Source organism: Astyanax mexicanus, chromosome 1 (assembly GCF_023375975.1).
Source record: "Astyanax mexicanus isolate ESR-SI-001 chromosome 1, AstMex3_surface, whole genome shotgun sequence".
NCBI lineage: Eukaryota > Metazoa > Chordata > Actinopteri > Characiformes > Acestrorhamphidae > Astyanax > Astyanax mexicanus.
The window spans coordinates 79,385,920-79,408,919 of record NC_064408.1 but is presented as its reverse complement, the minus strand read 5'-3'; the positions used below and the strand labels follow the sequence as shown (position 1 = coordinate 79,408,919).

The 23,000-nt window shown below is 35.7% G+C and overlaps 3 protein-coding genes across 4 annotated transcripts in view; 2 read left to right on the top strand and 1 right to left on the bottom strand.

Annotated features, from left to right (window-relative positions):
- syne1a (spectrin repeat containing, nuclear envelope 1a) overlaps nt 1–23,000 on the top strand; it is a 243,527-nt gene that overhangs the window by 17,260 nt on the left and 203,267 nt on the right. The gene's annotated exons all lie outside the window — the stretch shown is intronic.
- LOC125804690 (uncharacterized) lies at nt 5,982–14,694 on the top strand. The gene is made up of 16 exons (XM_049483844.1): nt 5,982–6,493; nt 8,190–8,237; nt 9,008–9,156; nt 9,313–9,532; nt 9,641–9,716; nt 9,819–10,105; nt 10,198–10,227; nt 10,321–10,421; nt 10,894–10,956; nt 11,077–11,282; nt 11,405–11,504; nt 11,906–12,062; nt 12,228–12,325; nt 12,640–12,784; nt 12,879–12,999; nt 13,899–14,694. Exons 2-16 carry the CDS (start codon nt 8,226–8,228, stop codon nt 14,192–14,194), a joined length of 2,061 nt encoding a protein of 686 aa, XP_049339801.1. The 5' UTR covers nt 5,982–6,493; nt 8,190–8,225; the 3' UTR covers nt 14,195–14,694.
- On the bottom strand, nt 14,672–22,306 carry LOC125804691 (uncharacterized). 2 transcript variants are annotated; one of them, XM_049483853.1, is made up of 8 exons: nt 21,795–22,306; nt 20,051–20,098; nt 19,039–19,727; nt 18,879–18,924; nt 18,675–18,766; nt 18,316–18,426; nt 17,923–18,196; nt 14,672–15,092 (listed from the first exon to the last, which is right to left on the bottom strand). In XM_049483853.1, the coding sequence occupies exons 2-8, from the start codon at nt 20,060–20,062 to the stop codon at nt 14,901–14,903; spliced, it is 1,416 nt and encodes a 471-aa protein (XP_049339810.1). In that variant the 5' UTR covers nt 20,063–20,098; nt 21,795–22,306; the 3' UTR covers nt 14,672–14,900. The 2 variants fall into 2 exon arrangements, with proteins under 2 accessions (XP_049339810.1, XP_049339817.1); XM_049483860.1 differs by lacking the exons at nt 18,879–18,924; nt 19,039–19,727.

Here is a 23,000-nt window from a genome sequence, read left to right as displayed (position 1 = left end):
TCAGATCAAAACAAATGCTTTGTATTCAGCCAGCCAGTCATCCATCCATCCATTCATTCACAATATCTCTGCCAGACATGACTGCTGTGTCTATTTGCATCATTGCTGCTGTGTCTGTTGGCCTTGTAACTCTAACCGCAAAGAGACTGTCTTTTAGCATTGTGGCTAAACTGTATCAGCCTATCTGAGCCTGGCTGCTGTGTCTGTTAGCATCATAGCCCGTACACTGTTGAGGCCAGCTGTTAGCATCCCGGTTAATCCACTTCAACCTTGCTAAGTCTGGCTGCTGTGTCTGTAGGATCATGGCTCCAACCCTGTCGAGGCCAGCTGTTAGCATCTCAGCTAAACTGTCCATCCCTGTCCAAATCAGCTTCTGGCGTCACAGATAACCCACTCTAACTTTGCTGAAACCAAATGTTAGCCTTTTGTGGCTATTCCAATTTGAGCCCGGCTGCTGTGTCTGTTAGCATTGTAACTCAAACCCTAAAGAGGCCTTTTAGAGCTGTTAGCATCACAGTTAACTCACTCCACGTCTGCTGAGTCTGTCTGTTTTAGGATGTCTTTAGGATCATGGCTCCAACTCTGTCGGAGCCGGCTGTTAGCATCACAGCTAAACTGTCCTAACCCTGCCTAGACCGGCTCCTGGTCTCACAGATAATCAACTTTATCCCTGAGAGGAGGTGTGACTTTATTCTTTTGCTTCACTAGATCCTTCCAAGAAAACAGTTGTTTGCTGTTAAAAATGGTACATTTCAAACCATTTTTACAAACGTTAAATATGGAAAAAAAGTGTCGATAAAAAGGTTGGGCTGAGAAAATATATTTGTATATTTTTGTGCGAATAAACAAAGTATATTTGCCTAAAAAGCATTATCAAAACTCTCTTCCACATTTGGTCTTATCCTGTGCTGGTGAAATATTTATCTAGATGAAAACTGCTTGTACAGGCTATGCCCTGTCTATCTGAATGAAAAATAATTCATAATTCATGCGTCTATTTGTTGCGTTCAGTTTCCATTTTCCGTTTTCACAGCCTGTGCTTTTGCGGTTATTACGTTTGTATAGTTGTGTGAAATTGCCCTCTGCACTGCATTTACTGCCCAGAGAGCTTATTGATGTTTCAGCACCACGGACAGGGACAGTGCTGTTCCACTGCCAACACACACTCATCCAGTTTCATCTCTAAAAAGCAGCTCACTTGGAAATTAACTCTATAAGTGCCTGTGGCAGTGAGTGAAGATTTGTCAGCACATGTTTGGATTTCTGTTCAGATTTCAGAAGTCCTGTTCATTTCGCAGGCTGTTGCTCTTATGCATTAAAACCTTTTAACACATTCTGTTTAGTTTACTTTTTACATCATTTAAAAACAATGCAAGCCTTCATGTCCTTTATATTTCTGATCATGATAATAACACTAATGAATGAACCAACAAAAATAAATAAAATAAAATATCAGTTACAGCAACCCTATCAGTAATACAAAAAATAGTGAAGAAGATACAAGAGAAGTAACCAGAAACACCCATCTAATGAGTAAATTCTGCTACTTCAGGATGCACCAACTGCTGACACAGACATTCAGCTGTGCAAACAAAGCTTGTATAATCTTTGAATAAATGCATCTGCAGCAACTGTACATGAACCTAAGGTCACCATACCCAATGCATCATCAGCTAGCCAGGTGTAAAACCTTACAGATTTGGACTTGTGGTTCTCCAGAGACATAAAGCTCCATCCAGCAGCTTTAGGATAAGCTGGAGTGGCTTTTCTGATTCAGAATTTTGTGATAATTTATCACATTTAGACACAAAGTGCACTTTTGCTTGGACAATTGGACACAACCGGACCAATATAACTGACACAAAAACATTTGAATTTGCCTCAAATTAAATGTATATATCTGAGCAACCAGATATTATTCCAGATCCACTGGATCTTTTCTATTGGTTGGTCCATTGATGGTAAAGTACAAAGGAGGAAGTTATTTTTAGCAGACTGAGTTAAAATGTATTCATATTTTTCATGGTATGTGTGTGTGTAAAGGGTTTGCTGTCAATGTATATACTTTCTTTTTGCTCTCTCTCTCTCTCTCTCTCTCACCCACACACTCAGACAGATTTTCATTTACAGTTGTCGTGCCGGCTGCAAGGAAAAGGCTAAGGCCAAGAGCGAGAGAACAGGAGATAACTGAAGACAGATAACATGTGACAGGTGCCATTTGATATTAATGGCTTTCATCATTAAAAACCCTTTTGGGAGGGAAAGAATAAAATAGGAAATCATACTTTGATTAATGAAGCTATCATTATCTCACAGATATAATACTCTCCTTGGGCTCATCATTTTCCATATTGCTAATCCGCACTGTCCAGCAGTGAGCTTCGTCTAATTAGAAATGCACACAACAATCCATAATGTGTATTGTGTATTATAATTGTGTGTTATAATAAAAACAAACATAGTTATTTTTACAGTGAATCTGTTTTACCATATGAGTCTGTATTATTATATGTATTATTTATTCCTTATTCCTCATTTTTCACTTTATATGGGAAATATTAGAGGCTTATTTAACTTAACTTAATAAATAATGATTTGATGTATGTCCTTTATGGACTGCAAAGAGTAACTGCTGAGTTCAAACTGTAGAAAAATGAAATATAAAAATATGACTTGTAATGCTAAATACTGACATGCCATAAGTCATGGGATAGCAGCAAAATTGATCATGAAGTATCACCTTATGGGACGGCCTGGGAATGCACACATCTGTATGAGTTATGAGGTGTTATCTTATGAGTGAGGTTGAACATTGCCAAGCAAAGCTTAATAGTGGAGCCAAATGGATAGGACATTCCATTTCTGAAGTTGTGTTGACATTTTTTTTTATTTATTTTTTTTATTTTATTTGCACAGATAGAATGTGACATCAAAAAAAAAAAATCAAATAAACAAACAAAACAAACAAAAATAACTGTGCAGGGAAAGTAAAAAAAGCCTTAAAGAGGCTTGTACAAGGTACTTTCCCTCCAAGGAAATTATAAAAGAAACACAGAAAAAAGAAAAAATTTGAGAAAAAAAAAAAAGATAATAATAAAATAAAATAATAACAGTAATATATAGTTACTCAATATACATAATTAGAATAATATACACAAATACATATTTACTACTTGGATTGGTTATAATGAGAGTAGATAAGTTTTAAGCTGTTTTTTAAAACTAGTGATGCTATTGCAAATTTTTAAATGAGTTGGTAAGCAGTTCCATATTATGGGCCCTCTGTGCGAAAGTGCAAACTGTCCAATTGATGTTCTAAAAAAAGCAGCACGGAGATTATTAGAGGATCTAGTGGAGTAGTGATGTACTTGAAAGTTATATTGAAAATTATTTTCATAACAATCAGGAAGTAGGTTATTGGTAAAAGAGAAAATAAACTGACATATTTGAAACTGGTTAATTTCATACACATTGAGTATCTGAAGATTTTGAAAAAGTGGGCGAGAGGTTGCACGGTAATTTGCTGAGGTGACCATTCTAACAAATCGCTTCTGAAGAATATGTAAACAGTTAATACTACTTTTGTAAGTGCTAGCCCAAATTATATTACAGTAAGAGAGATATGGATAAATAAGTGCATAATATAGATTAAGAAGAATGTTATATGGTAAAATATATTTGACTCTTCTAATGACACCAACATTTTTAGATATTTTATTAGAAATCATTGAAATATGTTCTTTCCAGCATAATTTGTCATCAATGAGTATACCTAAAAATTTTGTACAATGAACGTGATTTATTATATTACCAGACATGGATATTGGTGGAAGACTATTACTGCTTTTTTTATTTTTAGGACTAAAAAGCATATATGAACTTTTTTTTACATTAAGGGATAATTTGTTCGCTCTAAACCAGTAATCAATGTTTGACAGAGACGAGTTCATAGTTGAAATTAGTTTGTGACCATCTTTATCAGAAAAGAAAATGTTTGTGTCATCAGCAAACAAAACAAAAAATACATCTCTTGCTACCATGTAAAGATCATTTACGTATATTAAAAACAGTAATGGTCCTAGAATTGACCCCTGTGGAATCCCACACTCAATGGGTTTGAGATTAGAGCAAGTGCCCTGCCATGAAACACACTGTTTTCTCTGTGATAAATAGCTTTTAAACCATTCTAGTTCCATATTATGAACACCATAATATTGTAACTTTTTTAACAGGATACTATGATTGACTGTGTCGAATGCTTTGGATAAGTCAAGAAAGACTCCTATTGTTATTTCATTGTTGTCAAAGGCACTGGAGATTTTTTCAATGAGCTGAACCAAGGCCATCGAAGTAGAGTGATTTTCTCGGAAACCATACTGGTGACTGTATAATAGTTTATGCTTATTAAGGTGATAGATTAGTTGGTTGTAGACAAGTTTTTCATAGACTTTGGAAATGCATGGAAGAATGGAAATAGGTCTGTAATTTGAAAATATTGTTGGGTCATCTGATTTGTATATTGGGATAACTTTTGCCAATTTTAATTCATCAGGAAATACCCCCAAACTTAAAGATTGGTTTATGAGGTGAAGTAATGGGTTAGATATGGATGGGAGACATTTTTTTAATAATGTTGGCGAGAACTCGTCTATCCCAGCACCGGTGTTCCTAAGTTTGTTAACAACATTGGTAAGTTCAGTTAATGTTACTGGCCGGAAAGAAAAGGATTTGAGTGCTGGTGGATGGTCTAATTGAGGCAGTGGAGTATCTGGTATTTTGTTAGCTATAGAGGGTCCTACCTGCACAAAAAAATTATTAAATTCATTGGCAATTTCTATATGATTAGTGATAGCTGCATTATGTGTTATAGACTGAAATTCGCTTATATATGTAGTTTGGTTACTCCTATTAGTAAGTTCATTGATAATTTGCCATGTACTCTTCATGTTATTATGGGCTGTTTTAAATTTATTATCATAATACTGTTGTTTAGCTTTTCTAAGGATATGCTGTAGTTTATTTCGAAATGTGGCATATTTTCTGTACATTAATGGGCTGGGGTTTGTCAAGTAGTCTCTGTAAAGCTTGTGTTTTTTACTGATAGCAGTCTTGTGAGCATTGGTAATCCAGGATTTAGAAGGCTTGTTAAGATTTTTTTTTATATATGGAAATGATTGATTAATTCCCTGTTTTATTATGTCTGAAAAAGCCGAGTAGGCATATTGTGCATTATTTTGAGTTTGAACATCATCCCATGAGCAGTTTGCAATGTATTCCCTGAAAATGTTTATGTTGCTATTATTGAAATTTCTCACAGTGACATTTAACATTCATGAGTCATGTGTGTACCAGAAATATGTCATAGAAGGCTAATATTACTACCCATTGTGAACAGTTCAGTGGATGGGTGGTAATGATTGTGATCGGCGGCATCTGGCTAGAATTGTCCATACAAAACAGTCAAACAACTGTAGTTGAATCACATCGACAATCAATGCAAGAGACGAATGCATGTGTATCCTGCAGATTAGTGCAGTGTTCTTATGTTTCCATGGGATGCACAATCAAAAGTTTAAGAAATAAAAACATAAAAATCATACAAAATCCAGTGTACAAAATATTGGGCCTTTAAGAAAAGTAGTATTTTTATTTTTGTCAAAAATAAAACAAAAATTAACAGCTTACAGCTAGTAAGCAGCAATGGAAATAAACTAAGCTTTGGAAATGAATGTAAAAAAAATCAGTTTGCAAGTCAGAGAAAATAAAACAGCAAAAAAATATAGGTGTTCTAATACTTTTGACCGGCAGCGTAGCATAAGTCATGGGACATGGTACTAGTTCCTGTCTAAAGAGTTTTGGCATATCAGTGTATAAAGTCATATTATATGCCATTTAAATCCTATATTGGTCTTTAATCATGCAAATCCACCTCAGAGACTATCCAGCCATGTCTGTTTACTCTGTGGGGGCTTATCTATGGAATCAGATTTGTGCCAAAATTATCAAACAAAACTTTTTAAATCGTAAATCAAAAACGAGAATATATATGAGAATAAAACACAATGAAGCAAAAAAAATGTCATCTCAAAAGTAAAACTTAGTATCTGTAAGAAAGTAAACCTTACTGAAGCAAAAAAATTCATCTCAAAAGAAAAAAATTATTACTTGCAAAACAATTATTTGCTTACGGGTCTCTCGGATTGTATCTCGCTGATCAGGTTTTTGCTCTCAGATTCAGTTTTGCAGTTACGCTTCCAGCTCTCTCCTTTGCGCTGCCTGACTTTTTGTTTGCGATTCTGGCACAAACGTTTCGCGTGGGCGGGGTTTTCTAGGGGCTGTCCCCATTGGCTAATTGGGTATTGAGCGGCAGCTCTGTGCTCCGGAAGTTGTTCTGTAAAACGGGCGCGCAATTTTCAGTGTGGGGGACGCTCTGACCGGCGGCGGCAGCAGCGGCGGAGGCGGACATCAGAGCACAACAGATCGATAAAAACGTGTAAGTATTGGCTTTATACTGTTCTCTGTGCTGTACTGGCATTTTTCTGTTAAGTCTGAAGTAAATAGGAGCTCGGCTACATATGTTTTTGTTTGAACTTATCTACAGCCGGATACCTGCATTGTTAACACGATTGCTAAAGCTAGCTAACTTACTGACCTTACCGGGGAGTTAGTTAAGCTGCCGGGGAGAGAGCTGAGGTTAGGGGAGAGCTAGCTAACTTTAGCAGTGGGCTAGCTAACATGCTAACATACAATAGCGGCGAGCTAGCTACCTGGAAGGTCTAAATCAGGGGTCTCAAACCCCTGCTCTAAACGCTGCTCTAAACTGCTGCTGTTAGCTGCTTGGGCTGAAAGATGAACTGTAGAGAGCTGTATTATCCGGTTAGTGGGGTTATTTTGTTTCATACACAGAAGAACTTAAAAATTTTAAAAACGCTCCAGACTGGCTCAGCTGAGCCCTGTAGCCCGTGGCTGGGCTGCAGCTCTGACTATGCAAAGACTGCGGGCTTGTGGTGCTGCTGCTGCAGCTCCGACTAGTGGTTGGATGAGGAACTGCTAAATCTGAGGAAATGCTAAATCTGTCACAGCTCACAATTTTTGATTTTATATTTATAAAGCCTTATTTCAGTATCGAACGTTTTGATCAAAGTTAATATAACTTGTACTTGATGTAATTTCTATTCACTTGACTAGTTTGGTTCTTGATTGATGGAGTTTTTGGATTTCATAACATGACAAATTAAAAGGATTTATGTTAATAGAGCAACAAGCAACCATTTTTCCATGCAACTGTAATATTTGATTGAATAAATTGTATATTGAGAGTTATTTAACATTAAGGAGTAATTACATTCATTTTATATTACATCTGGTTACATTTTCTTATATTTATAAGTTACATCTGGCCCTCAGAGGACAGCCAATATGCCAATGTGGCCCTTGGCAAAAATGAGTTTGAGACCCCTGGTCTAAATAAATAATATTATAATATTATATATATCATATTATAATATAATAATATTATTATATATAATATTATAATTAATAAATAATTTTAGTCTGCATTTTGCAACTGCGGTTCTGGAACGGTTCAGTTGGAGAATCTGTACACTTATAGTTTTGTTTTTGTGGGTTTTTTTTATTATCAGGCACCACTTTTAAAGATGTAAGGTTAGCCAAATCAGATAATGATGAATGGACATTGAAAATAATTTATAGAGAATATAATATTATCAATAATAAAAATAATAATAATAATAATAATAATATTATTAATATTATTATAATTATTAGTAGTAGTATTATCAGTAGTAGTAGTAGTAGTAGTAGTAGTAGTAACAGCAGCAGCAGTGGTGTTAGTGGTAGGATTGGTATTATAAACATCGTCACTACAATTTAATTTATCATTTCTCTTTTTTTCCATATGTCCAGGAAGCAGTAAATGAGCGTACACAAATTACATTTTATGTTGAATCTGTTCTGCATCACAATGGCACAAAAATAAATTGAAACTAAATTATTTTCTTTAATAGAAATGATGACTACATGTTGGGGTCTTAAATTATATTTATTGAGGTCTTAAAAAGCATTAAATTTGACTTTTAAAATGCTACAAAGATCCCTGTGGAGGCTGAGCGAGATGTTGCTTAATGCGTTGCATTAATATCTTAACTGCTATCATCTTCTCTCTATAGAACAACTGGGAGATCTGAGTAGGACCCGAGACTACCATGCAGTCCCAGGTATGTCTGTTATAAAAAATTAACTCCGTTAACACTCATGAATTCACTGTGTAATACTTGAATGGTGTTCTTTGCGGCATTGGTTTGTCCAATATACTAAATTTCAATTGCAGTTGGTTAGCTACTTAGACAATGCAAAGTTGGATAATGGTGCCAAAAAAAGTTCTTGATAAGTTTCCTTATCCCTCGAATAGTGTTTCTGAGCCATGGTTTTAGTAGCACAGTACATTACTTTTTTTTTTTTTTTTTTTTATGTAACAAATGCATTAAATGCAGAAAGACCATAACACTCTTAATTGGTTTACTGATTCTGAAACATATTTTATAATAACAGTTTTATCATTTCATTCTTCCATTCTGCCTTAAATGTGGCAGCAGCCTACGAAACTACTGCACCATTCAAGAAACAACTAACTATCTAGTTATCTACTGAGAATTAGATGATTGTATATAATTTTAAGGATACTGGCGAACTTGTGCAGCTACAAACACTGTTCAGAATTGAGTAAATTTATTTTTGTACATAACGTAATTTTTCACAACAAGAAACTCAATTTAATTTAACATGTGAAGTAATGTTTTGGGATGTAAAATACAGAAATGTACTTAAGTTTTTATATATAAATACAAGCCTCCTTTATCATGAATTACTTTGAGTGCAGTGTAGCATGGTGGCATCAACTTGTGGCACTGCTAAGTTGTTGATGACACTAGTGTATATACACATAAAATGTAATGTTCTGCTAAACTTATTCATCTTGACTTTGCAGCAAGGTTCTACACCTGTTACTGAGGCTGCTGCAGCATCTGTACAGAACATACTTTCAATTTTGAACCAGTCACTGGGCAAGGCCAGCACAGATAACAACAAGGAACAGAATTCCGGGAAGCATCCAAGCATGGATCAGGAAATGGCCAGGTTTAGAAATTTTGAGTAATAAACACACATAACCCCATTGACCATTGAACTTTAAGTAATTATAAACGTATGTATAATTATTGTTTATTATTGTAACACGCTATACACAACTTGTTTGATGTTATTAGTAAAATAAATACTATTTATTTATTTTAGGTGTTTTCCTGGATTTTTTAGACGGGGGTCAAAGCGATGTGCAGTAAGCTTGAATAAACCATCAAAGGTGGCCAAAGAATGGAAGCCATTTAATTTTACAGTTTTCCTTGTTCACAAAAGCTGTGAGACAACACCCTCACCAGTTCAGGACCTGGAGCACATGCAGGCTGGGATGGGGAAAAGAACCCTTTTCATGCCTAAAGACATGATTCATTCAGAGGTGATTTGTCTTTATTTTTCAGACTTTCCCTCTTAACAAACAACTCACAAACAACTCTCCCAAAAATGTAGGAAATTGTTTACATTTTTTTTTTATTATTAATTTTAGGTCTCTGACTTGTTTAAAATGACATATCCAAAAATGGAAAAAATCACTGGAGGGTGGCTGTTGTACAAAGCAGCTGGTAAATGTTTTTTGTTTGTTTGCTTTTTGCATATTGTAATAGAATTATAGGTTAATAGTTCTAATTAAAACATTTCCTGTATTTCTTGCAATTTATCAACAGGTGGAAATGGAAAACGACCTCTATCTGTAGTACCTCCTGAATCTGAGGGTTACACAGGAAGCATAATTAAAAGTGCCTCTGGAGGGGGGAAAACCATGCTGTACATTGTCCCATTACAAGAGGAATTTGATTTACGGCCTCTTCCCTGTGATTCTCAGGAATTTTCACGCATGCCAAAGGCTGAATGCAAAATGTGTCTTAAAATTTTGCCTTTGCAGCTCCTTGCACTCCATGTGAAGCAGTGTAAAGCACTGGAATATGACACACTTTCAGATTCTGAACCAGAGGTAAAAAGTGTATATAATAATGTTAATGTTGCATGTGAATAACTCTATGGAAATGGAAAGTTACATAAAAAAATGTTCTTGTGTTTGTTTAGATAACTGAGGTGCCCACTTCTGAAAAGAATGTAAGTTCCTTTTCCTATAGGGTCTAAACACTAAACAAAGCTTATTTAGAATGTTTTCCGTATTCTATAATTAATTCTGTCTTTTTGTTTTAGCCATCAGATAATTCCTGCCCCATATGCCAGAAACACTATCCAGCAGAAGATCTTGAACTACATGCCAGTGTCTGTGGGGACTGGGAGAGGAACATGGACAGGTATCATTGTGCATTTTAAGTGTTATGATATGTTGGGATGGAGGTGGATTAAAACATATTTTGCTTCATGTGCAGCATTATAGAGAATCCATCTATTTATCAATTGTCAGTGTTGGTTAATTGTACATAAATGCAGATGCATATAAGTGGAGGGTAAATGAATTGTTGAGACAAATTAAATTCACAGCCAACAAAGTCTTATGTTTTACGCTTTATATTTTGGATTTTTATTATCTTTTTTTGGCAAAATCTATAATGGCATCATGGTCAGTGTTAATTTGTTTAATTGATCAAGCGAAAATCTGCTGACTATCAATACAATTTAAATAAATGTAATTTATGTATAGATTTTAATTTGAAATTAACAATTTTAAATAACATTAATATAATCACTTGCTTTTAAATGGGTCATTGACAGTCTTTTAATGTGCATGTTAATGTTTTTTTTTTTTTTTTTTTTCTCTCCCCCCAGTCCTGTGCCTTTTCTGGATGGCAGTCCTACTGAATTGAAGGAACCACAAAATACATTTTTAAGGTACATTTGTTCATATATTTATATCTATATGTTATCTGGAATGAAGTGCTTTTCCTGTTGTCTGTTTTTTTTTATATGCATTCATTATTTCACTTATGATAAATGTAATAATTTTAACAGTGAGGAGGATGTCCTGCGATGGCTGGCAACTCAGGTTGACCCCAGCAAAGAGTTCGCCATCTGTGTGTCTAGAATGAATCTACTGGAACGTGGTCTGATGCTGTGGCAGCGCCAGAAGTACAGCTCGCCAGTCAACCCCTTGAAGGTGACATTCATAGGAGAACCTGGGGTTGACAGTGGTGCTTTGCGGAAAGAATTTCTGACAGGTCAGGATAATTACGTTTGTCATTCCTCACAGATAAATGTAAAAAGTTTCCTCAGTGTTTGTCATCAAATACGTTGTAGCAATATCATTATTTGATATATTTTAATTCTATCATTTTCTTAGAGATGATTGCCGGCATAGAAATGCGTCTGTTTGAGGGAGAGGATGGCAAGGGAAAAATGCCCAAGTACTCTCTAAATGACCTGGACAATGGCCTCTTTCGGTGCGTTTCTCACTTAATAGCCTTTCAGTTACATGATTATGCATGCTGCAGATCCTGGTCAAATTCATGACTGTAGTATTACTGTAATCATTAAAACTGTTTTTGATTATTGCCCGTTAACAGTAGTCTCTCGAACACAGCCATGCAAGACACTACACTTTTTAGTCCTGAAAGTTTTGCATAAACACATGCAGTTTTAGACACAAATTTTCAAACATGTCATTCAGTGTAAAGTAAATTTAGTTTGTGTTTCAGTATCAATTCAACAGTATGTACTCTTCAGTACATTATAAGAATACCACAAAAACACTGATAACTGAAAAGTTTGACCCCGGTAATTACCATTTTAATCTGTACTACATGCACACATAGATTGTATTGTTTTTTTGCTGTCATTCCAGAGTTGCTGGGGAAATATTTGCAGTAAGCCTCGCACAGGGTGGCCCAGCACCAAAGTTTTTACAAGAATGGTGCTACAATTTCCTTTTGACTGGAAACCTAGAAAATGTTTCCAGAGACCATATACATGACCTGGAGCTCTCATCACTCATCAAGATGGTGTGTTTCACTGTTTTGCCTCAGCATAGCATGTCTGCTTTGTTCTGGTTGTGGTTCGGTTAATTTATGGTGTATTAATTACTACATCTGCATGTGACTCTGTCCCTTAAACTTTGATTTGGGCTTTGATTATTGGTCATTAATTATGGTCATAATTTTGTTCAGGTTGAAGAAACATCAGACTTGTCATCATGCACAGAACAAATTCTCAACTGTGGCTACACTGGACCTATAAACGAGGGCAGCAGAGACAGTATAACAAGGTATGAATTTTGTGAATACAGTTAAAAGTAGCTTATAGTTTTTATTGTGCCATATTAATGTTTTTAATGAAATTCAATGAACTTTTAAATTGTGGTTTGGGATCAGAAACTTGTATTAAATTATTAAAGTAATGTAATGTAAATTTCCTTTGAGATAAATAAAGTATCTATCTAATGTTACAAAAGTAAATGTAATGTAGGTAAAAAAAATCAGTTGTTTTTATAACTTTCATATGTAACTTGCTCTAGAGTTTACTTGCCATTTATATAGGGACCCTGTGCATGATGTATATTTTTGTTTTAATTTGATGAAGAGCAATTCTCCTGCACTCGGCTGTAAGACGAACAACCATGCTTAGGCAACTTCGTGAAGGACTACAACTCTATGGCTTTATTGGGGTGATGGAAAGGAACAGAGAGCTTTGCCGTGGCTTCTTTGTAGCTGGTGATGATGATAAGGTAATCTACCGTGATCTCTTGAATTAGGGGTAAAAATTAGTTTGTTATTATTTTGGACAATTATTTTCTATTTTTTTCTTGATGTGTTTCTCAGGTGGACTCTAACTACATTGTGTCGAATTTGGCCCCAACTATGAGCGAAAGCGGTTCACAGAAGCATGCAAGAGAGACACAAATTCTAAATAACTTTCAGGATTTCCTGCAAGAGCTTGAGGGTAAGGCTGTTGAAGACAGTACTTGAAGGCATAAGGAAAAAAGACACCTTTTTAAATTAAATTTCATGCATCAGAACATTATAAACATCTGGTCCTTAGCAGGCCTTAAAATTTGAACTATGTACATTTGTAAATAAATACTGAAGTGATCCACACTATGAAGCAACACAGAGAATTAAGTAGTAACTTTAAAAGTATTAAACAAAGCAAAATATGTTTTAGGGCTTTTTTTGTTGTTCTTATCTGGGGAGCTGTTAACTTGCGATTTCTGAGGCTGGTAACTCTGATGAACTTAACCTGCACAACAGAGAAAACTCTTGGTTTCCCCTCCTGGAGCAGTCCTGATGAGCCAGTTTCATCATAACATTTTTAATGGTGTTTGCGACTGCACTTAAGGATACTTTCAAAGTTCTTAAAATTCCTGACCTTCAATTCTTAAAGTAATACGGTAGTGTTGTTTTTCTTTACTTAGGTGAGTAGTTCTTTCCGTAACATGGATTAGAACATTACTCAAATAGAGCTATTTACTGTATATCAACTCTACCTCTTTACAACTGATGCTCTCAAACACTTTAAGAGGCAAGACATTCAAGTAATTAACTCTTGATTAGTTCAGCACAGCTGTTAACTGAAAGCCGTTTCAGGTGACTCCACCTCATAAATCTGACTGAGAAAATGCCAACATGTGGCCATAGGACAGAAAAACTTTTTGTTTACTGCAAAACTTGTGTATTGATTTGCTGATAGTTTCCATTTGTAACTGTATACATATTTCTTCCAGTTACTGTGAGCAAGATCTTATTTAATTTTGTAGCCTGGATTTTGCAAAGTAATTATTTTTTTTGTGTGGCCTGTTGTATTCAGCTATTTTGACAGTGTCTCATTTTGAATTTGCATAGATGGAACAACTGAAGATGATGCTGCTGATGCGCTTTCTGTCCCACGTGTGCTGCAGTGGTTAACTGGACAGTCACACAGGCATCTACTACTTTCAGAAAGAGAAAACTTCAAGATCAAAGTCCACTTTGACCACACTTGTATGGAACGGATACCAAACCACACCATTTGTTTTCCACTTGTTAGTGCATGTGCACAATCAATCACTTTTCCCACGGCACATTGTGTGCATTACTCTGAATTTAAAGAAAATATGACCGCAGCAATCAAATGTGGTGCAGGGTTTTATAGGATCTAATCTCAGTTCTGTAATGAGTATTTTCATTATTCAAACTGTTTTATAGTTATGAATTCTTTCCTTACACCTTTTTAAATTACACCATTTTAGCATTATTACTCAGTGTTAGTTTTAGTACACAATATAGACAAAGGGATTGAAACATGTGCTTGTTCATTGTTTTTCTTTCTTATAAGCTTAGGATGTTGTGTGGCACTACATCATTTCAAAAGTAGTGGGTGGAGCACCATCATTCCACACTTGTGGACTTTATACCCCTATAGCCATGATGCCAAAAAGTTTGTCCTATTCCAGAGTTCTATTCTAGGACAGACAACCTTTTATGTATTTATACCACTGTCAGCAATGGGTGCCACTTAAATTATCTAAATGTATTCATAACAAGGGGTGTCTACAGATGTTGTGTTTACTTAAATGTGAACTTTTTCAAGCTGTTAGTGTTTTGTAATACATTATTAATGAACATCTTACTTCCACTCAAATAAAAAGAAGTATATTTATTACTTTTGCCATTTCTTTTAGCATTTGTACAAGTTCAAGGGCATAACTAAAAATTCAAGCTGATTGGTTTCAATCATTTGCAAACTTTCATCACACGCTTGCAGCTAAACATGTCAAGCAGAACAGATTCTTTAATGTCTATACAAATAACATTTACACAAACTTTCAAGCACCACTCTGTCATGTTTGTTGCTCTCCTTGTGTCTTATAAAAGTAATTGTACCAGATTAAGAGTCTGAATATAGAGCTCCTTATGAGACAAGGTTGAGGTCAATGGATTTATTAATCCCTGAAGGACAGCATGTTTCTGGTCTGACAGTGGGCAAGGGATCTCGGACACCACCACTCCACCATCCACTTCAGCGTCGGTGCAGGACTCCACAGGATTCTCCATTGGCTAAAAGATAGAATTGGTAACTTAAACTAATACTGGTCAGACAAACCAAAGATGGGAGCCAGAATCAACCCACATTATAATTTGATACTTTTCCCACCATTTTCTATTGGAAATCCTCTGCTAATGAATTCATGTTAAGTTAAATATTATGCTACTGCAACTTCATGAAGCTTAGACATTTTTTCTAAATACAAATTAAATGTGCAACTAAAAGTTAAAATAAAATGTACAGTATCTCCCCTTGTTCCTTTTGAAGACAACTTGCAGCAAAACTTCACAATAATAAAATACATTTCTTGTACAATTCATGTACATGAACAAAATATTTGATAATTGTGATATTTTCCTTTGTGTTTGTTCACATATATAACAATGAACTGTATTTGACAGTTACACAAAGACCTATATATAGATATAGTCTAGATGGACAGAGGGGTTTACGAGCACATAGTGGATTTTTTTTTCGCCACCTGTTTTTTCTTAATCTTTGAAGTGTCTATTTTAAGATTCTGACAGGTAACAGGATGAAATATTGTCCCATGACATTTATTTTTAACCCTTTAATGCATCTATGCCAATTCTGAAGAAAGAAATTGGCATAGCTCCTTGAGTTAACAACATATACAGACAAATGAGCACACTTTTCCATACAATTATGGACTAAGGAATTCCATAAAATGGTTATTTTTAAGTTTGACACATTTTGTCTCAATTCTGATACAACAAAATATAAATAACAGAATAAATAAATTTTGCCTGTATGTTTTCACATTATACTAAAATCCTGTGCACTAAATAAAAACATCTTGAGATTTTTCTTAATCCTTAAAGTGTCTACTTTAAGATTATGACAGGTAACAGGGCAAAAAATTGTCATGTGGGGCTTATTTTTAACCCTTTACTACACCTATCTCAAATCCAAACCTATAAAAGGATGAAGAAATTGGCATAGCTCCTTCAGTTAAAAACCTATACAGACAAATGAGCACACTTTTCCATACAATTCTGGGCCAAGGAATTCAATAGAATGGTTTTTAAGTTTTTGACACATTTTGACTCAATTCTGGGACAAAAAGTCAAAATAAAATAACAGAAAATGTTAAGGTAGCCTGTAAGTTTTCACATTCTATTCACATTATGAAAAGTCCTTAGATCCTGACAGGTGCCAGGATGAAGTGTAATTAGCTGCAGAACTAATTGATGATAAATTCCAACAATGTACTAAATATAAAGTACTAGTGTAGTGGGGTACTAATCATTTTAATCCTCATTATCACCACTGAAGAGATCATCAAGGTCTATCTTTTCAATCTCTGTCCCTTCCTCCTGATCATCTGTCCCCTCTCCAATCAATTCTGTCTCTTCTGCTCCTGCAAAAATGTCAACAAAAGAAGGAGGGAAGATGGGGCAAACTGACCAGACCGGCTCCAACACCCCTCTTCCATTGTATTCTCCCAACCCATGCCCTAAGCCAGCTTGGTACATTGTGGCAGGTCAGCAATGAGCTCCAACAGGAGATAATGTTATGTATGTCCATACATCAACTGACCTCCATTGATGCTGTGAGAACTAAGATGCTGCAAAAGATGGTGGGTGTTAACAGAGCCCTGGATGCAAGTTTCAAAGTAGACAGAGTAAACTACAGGGTGCTAAACTACTGCTAAAAAAAAAAAGGACAGATCAGCCGAAATCTGAAAGGCCAAACCCTTACGATTAGGGCATGGGTTGGGAGAAGACAATGGAAGAAGTGGTGTTGGAGCCGGTCTTGCCAGTCTTCCCTCCTTCTCTTGTTGACATTTTTGCAGGAGTAGAAGAGACAGAATTGATTGGAGAGGGGACAGATGATCAGGAGGAAGGGACAGAGATTGAAAAGATAGACCTTGATGATCTCTTCAGTGGTGATAATGAGGATTAAAATGATTAGTACCCCACTACACTAGTACTTTATATTTAGTACATTGTTGGATTTCATCATCAATTAGTTCTGCAGCTAATTACACTTTTCATCCTGGCACCTGTCAGGATCTAAGGACTTTTCATAATGTGAATATAATGTATAATGTGAAAACTTACAGGCGACCTTAACATTTTCTGCTATTTTATTTTAACTTTTTGTCCCAGAACAGTCAAAATGTGTCAAAAAAAATAACCATTCTATTGAATTCCTTGGCCCAGAATTGTATGGAAAAGTGTGCTCATTTGTCTGTATAGGTTTTTAACTGAAGGAGCTATGCCAATTTCTTCATTATTTTTTCAGGTTCGAAATTGGGATAGATGTAGTAAAGGGTTAAAAATAAGCCCCACAGGACATTTTTTTGTCCTGTTACCTGTCAGAATCTTAAAGTAGACACTTAATGGATTAAGAAAAATCCCAAGTTGTTTTTATTTAACGCACAGGCTTTTAGTATAATGTGAAAACATACAGGCAAATTAACATTTTTTGCTAATTTTTTATGTTTTTGTCCCAGAATTAAGTCAAAATGTGTAAAAAACATAAAAATAACCATTCCATTAAATTCCTTGGCCCAGAATTGTATGGAAAAGTGTGCTCATTTGTCTGTATATGTTGTTAACTCAAGGAGCTATGCCAATTTCTTCATATTTTTTTTTCCATTTCAGAATTGGCATAGATGCATTAAAGGGTTAAAAATAAATGTCATGGGACAATATTTCATCCTGTTACCTGTCAGAATCTTAAAATAGACACTTCAAAGATTAAGAAAAAACAGGTGGCGAAAAAAAAATCCACTATGTGCTCGTAAACCCCTCTGTCCATCTAGACTAATATATAAATAAAACATTTAGGAAAGAGAATGTGAGTCAAGTGTACCTCTACATCTGGCTCATCCACTGGTGTTTGGAGCATACCAATACACCACAGCTGCTCTGGAGACAAGTTTCCTTCGGTTCTGATAGGGTGCTTGTTCCAGCTACCCAGGAAGCACTTCAGGTCAGACTTCAACCGTGGGAGAAACACGTAATGCACACAAAAAAGGTGCATTTCATCAGACAGGTCAATCAATTGCTCGTCTTCCATTGTGTGAAGCACATCATAGTAGTTACAGGTGACAGCTGACCACACATCACGCCACAGCCTCTCAATCCTAATTATAAGCATTAATTAAAATACATTTAGTATATACAATCACATGTCCAAGCATGCAACATTTTAATGCAAATACACGTCAGGGTCTGCTATATAACAGACAAAGATGCTTTTTACCTTTGATTGTGGACACTTTTACCAGCAATGAAGCTACCACGTCCAGTTCCCCTGACAGAGAACATGCAACGAGCAATGTCAACATTTTCCACCCCCTGGTCACCACGTACTCTAAAAAAAAAATAAAAAAATAAAAAAAAATTATAATAATAATAAAAGTAAGCAGTCATGTATTTATCTGTGTTGGATGAAGAAGATTTAAAGAAAAAATGCATTTTAAAAGAAATTTAATTTCTATACATTTATACATATAACTTAGATTATCTTCATATTTCAGAATTTCAGATCCAGATGTTTAAATACAGAAATAGGCTGTCCAATTGAACAAAGAATAATGGGATGTTTGCAGTGCATCCTACCTTGAGGGCCATCCATGTTTGCAGACACCATCCAAGAAGAAGGAGAATGCGGTTGAGGCTTTGTTGTTGGCAGCAGCATCAAGATATAGGATCTAAGTAAAAAAAAAAAAAAAAAAAAAAAGGGTTGGGGGAATTCTAGATCATCCACTCTCACCATTGTAACACAATCTTTTAGGATTCTCTCATTATACATATTTGACATACCTTTCTTGAGAAACCATCAATCCCACCAAATATTACAATATTGAATCTAAAGAGACGAAAGTACTTTTAGCGTGACTGGTCCACAAAAAAATAAAGATTGTTCACACAGGCCATAAAGATCACATAAAAGAAAGAAGAGACCATAAAAAGAAATTCCCACCTGATTAATTTATGGTTGGTGTCTACATGAACCAAAGACAAAGGTGCAGGAACACAGTAGCTTCTGCGGGCTACAAATCCAAGTTGTATCATCCTGGCTAAAACTCCTGCTCCGTCCACACGGTGCATTGTAGCCTTCACCCTATGCCACTGTACACGATGTCCTCTAGCCAATAGCTCACCTTTCACCAGTCTATACCCAGCATGGGGCATTCTTGATTTTATTGATCTCACAACATGATCAAGTTCATCATCAGACATTTTTGAATAGTATCCACGAACAGAGAGGCCATGTTCTTTCATCCGCCTGTTTAATGTTCTTCGTGAAACACCATACATCCTGCCTAAATATTCTAAAGGAAGTTCAGTGGAAAGGAGGCTTTGAAGATCCCCACTATCAATTTCTAGGCGTGGCCGTCCCAGCTTGCCCACAGTGGCAGTAAAAACATCTAACTCATTTACTACTGATACTTCATCAGTAGCATCAACAGGAAAACTAAGGATGTTGATCAACTCCTGTAGACTGTTTATGAGTTCTGCTGGAACGTTCAGGTGATGTGATGCCACTGTTGCCAAGGAAAGTTCCTGCTGAGCAACAGTCTTGAGGTAATCCAAATCAAGCGTTTCATTTCTAAGAAGCAAGGAGAATCTTCTTTGAACCCTTTGCAAGATTTCATCAAGTACATGTTCCTGCAAGTACACATTTAGCCAGTCAGAACACCATAACCTTAAAGTATATTCACAACTGAACACCTTTCATTAAATTGTCCTAAAACGCTAGTTCGATCACAGATTATACTTCAGTTAAAATGAGCCATGACAACAGTCTATAACAAAAACTTATCAAGAACTTTTTTTGGCACCATTATCCAACTTTGCATTGTCTAAGTAGCTAACCAACTGCAATTGAAATTTAGTATATTGGACAAACCAATGCCGCAAAGAACACCATTCAAGTATTACACAGTGAATTCATGAGTGTTAACGGAGTTAATTTTTTATAACAGACATACCTGGGACTGCATGGTAGTCTCGGGTCCTACTCAGATCTCCCAGTTGTTCTATAGAGAGAAGATGATAGCAGTTAAGATATTAATGCAACGCATTAAGCAACATCTCGCTCAGCCTCCACAGGGATCTTTGTAGCATTTTAAAAGTCAAATTTAATGCTTTTTAAGACCTCAATAAATATAATTTAAGACCCCAACATGTAGTCATCATTTCTATTAAAGAAAATAATTTAGTTTCAATTTATTTTTGTGCCATTGTGATGCAGAACAGATTCAACATAAAATGTAATTTGTGTACGCTCATTTACTGCTTCCTGGACATATGGAAAAAAAGAGAAATGATAAATTAAATTGTAGTGACGATGTTTATAATACCAATCCTACCACTAACACCACTGCTGCTGCTGTTACTACTACTACTACTACTACTACTACTACTGATAATACTACTACTAATAATTATAATAATATTAATAATATTATTATTATTATTATTATTATTTTTATTATTGATAATATTATATTCTCTATAAATTATTTTCAATGTCCATTCATCATTATCTGATTTGGCTAACCTTACATCTTTAAAAGTGGTGCCTGATAATAAAAAAAACCCACAAAAACAAAACTATAAGTGTACAGATTCTCCAACTGAACCGTTCCAGAACCGCAGTTGCAAAATGCAGACTAAAATTATTTATTAATTATAATATTATATATAATAATATTATTATATTATAATATGATATATATAATATTATAATATTATTTATTTAGACCAGGGGTCTCAAACTCATTTTTGCCAAGGGCCACATTGGCATATTGGCTGTCCTCTGAGGGCCAGATGTAACTTATAAATATAAGAAAATGTAACCAGATGTAATATAAAATGAATGTAATTACTCCTTAATGTTAAATAACTCTCAATATACAATTTATTCAATCAAATATTACAGTTGCATGGAAAAATGGTTGCTTGTTGCTCTATTAACATAAATCCTTTTAATTTGTCATGTTATGAAATCCAAAAACTCCATCAATCAAGAACCAAACTAGTCAAGTGAATAGAAATTACATCAAGTACAAGTTATATTAACTTTGATCAAAACGTTCGATACTGAAATAAGGCTTTATAAATATAAAATCAAAAATTGTGAGCTGTGACAGATTTAGCATTTCCTCAGATTTAGCAGTTCCTCATCCAACCACTAGTCGGAGCTGCAGCAGCAGCACCACAAGCCCGCAGTCTTTGCATAGTCAGAGCTGCAGCCCAGCCACGGGCTACAGGGCTCAGCTGAGCCAGTCTGGAGCGTTTTTAAAATTTTTAAGTTCTTCTGTGTATGAAACAAAATAACCCCACTAACCGGATAATACAGCTCTCTACAGTTCATCTTTCAGCCCAAGCAGCTAACAGCAGCAGTTTAGAGCAGCGTTTAGAGCAGGGGTTTGAGACCCCTGATTTAGACCTTCCAGGTAGCTAGCTCGCCGCTATTGTATGTTAGCATGTTAGCTAGCCCACTGCTAAAGTTAGCTAGCTCTCCCCTAACCTCAGCTCTCTCCCCGGCAGCTTAACTAACTCCCCGGTAAGGTCAGTAAGTTAGCTAGCTTTAGCAATCGTGTTAACAATGCAGGTATCCGGCTGTAGATAAGTTCAAACAAAAACATATGTAGCCGAGCTCCTATTTACTTCAGACTTAACAGAAAAATGCCAGTACAGCACAGAGAACAGTATAAAGCCAATACTTACACGTTTTTATCGATCTGTTGTGCTCTGATGTCCGCCTCCGCCGCTGCTGCCGCCGCCGGTCAGAGCGTCCCCCACACTGAAAATTGCGCGCCCGTTTTACAGAACAACTTCCGGAGCACAGAGCTGCCGCTCAATACCCAATTAGCCAATGGGGACAGCCCCTAGAAAACCCCGCCCACGCGAAACGTTTGTGCCAGAATCGCAAACAAAAAGTCAGGCAGCGCAAAGGAGAGAGCTGGAAGCGTAACTGCAAAACTGAATCTGAGAGCAAAAACCTGATCAGCGAGATACAATCCGAGAGACCCGTAAGCAAATAATTGTTTTGCAAGTAATAATTTTTTTCTTTTGAGATGAATTTTTTTGCTTCAGTAAGGTTTACTTTCTTACAGATACTAAGTTTTACTTTTGAGATGACATTTTTTTTGCTTCATTGTGTTTTATTCTCATATATATTCTCGTTTTTGATTTACGATTTAAAAAGTTTTGTTTGATAATTTTGGCACAAATCTGATTCCATACTTATCAGGGTCTTTAAACAGCCCCTGGGAGCCATAAATCAGATGAGAGTCAATCAGCTCACCCACTAGCTTTTTTTTTATCACGCCTCAGGCAAGGGGTCATAATGTAGCTGTCATATTAAAAACTCATCATTATTTTTTTTATTTGTTTATCATTTGGAAAAAAAAACAGCTGCCCTTTATACTGTGGGACGATAACCTCTTCTGAGATTCTGGTTGTCAAAAATAATGCAGACATCTTAATCAAAAATCAAGTGTTTTATACGGTTCTGGAACTTTTAAACTGCTGAAACAGTTTTTTAATTGTCTGGGAAGAATTTACACTTTACACTTTTTAGTGTTGCAAGAATATTGGTCAACCCAGGTTGAATCCACTCCAGCTCATCCTAAAGGTTCTGCATGGAGTTTCATCACAGCATAAAATGTAGTTCCCCCCACAGCTAAGCAACCCAATAATGGAGGATTCATACCCAAGATTATCTTAGCTGCACCATTGCATCTCATTCAACTATCAGTGTTTTATTATGAAGATTGTATAAGCTGTGTATGTACACCTGAACACCTGTGTCAATTGTGGGTCCACCTTAAATTAACTGTAAAGGTGTCTGAATGGCCGGACATAATGGCTAATATTTCTGTCCCACTACATTACTTAATTTCAGTCAATACATTATAATTCTGATATAAT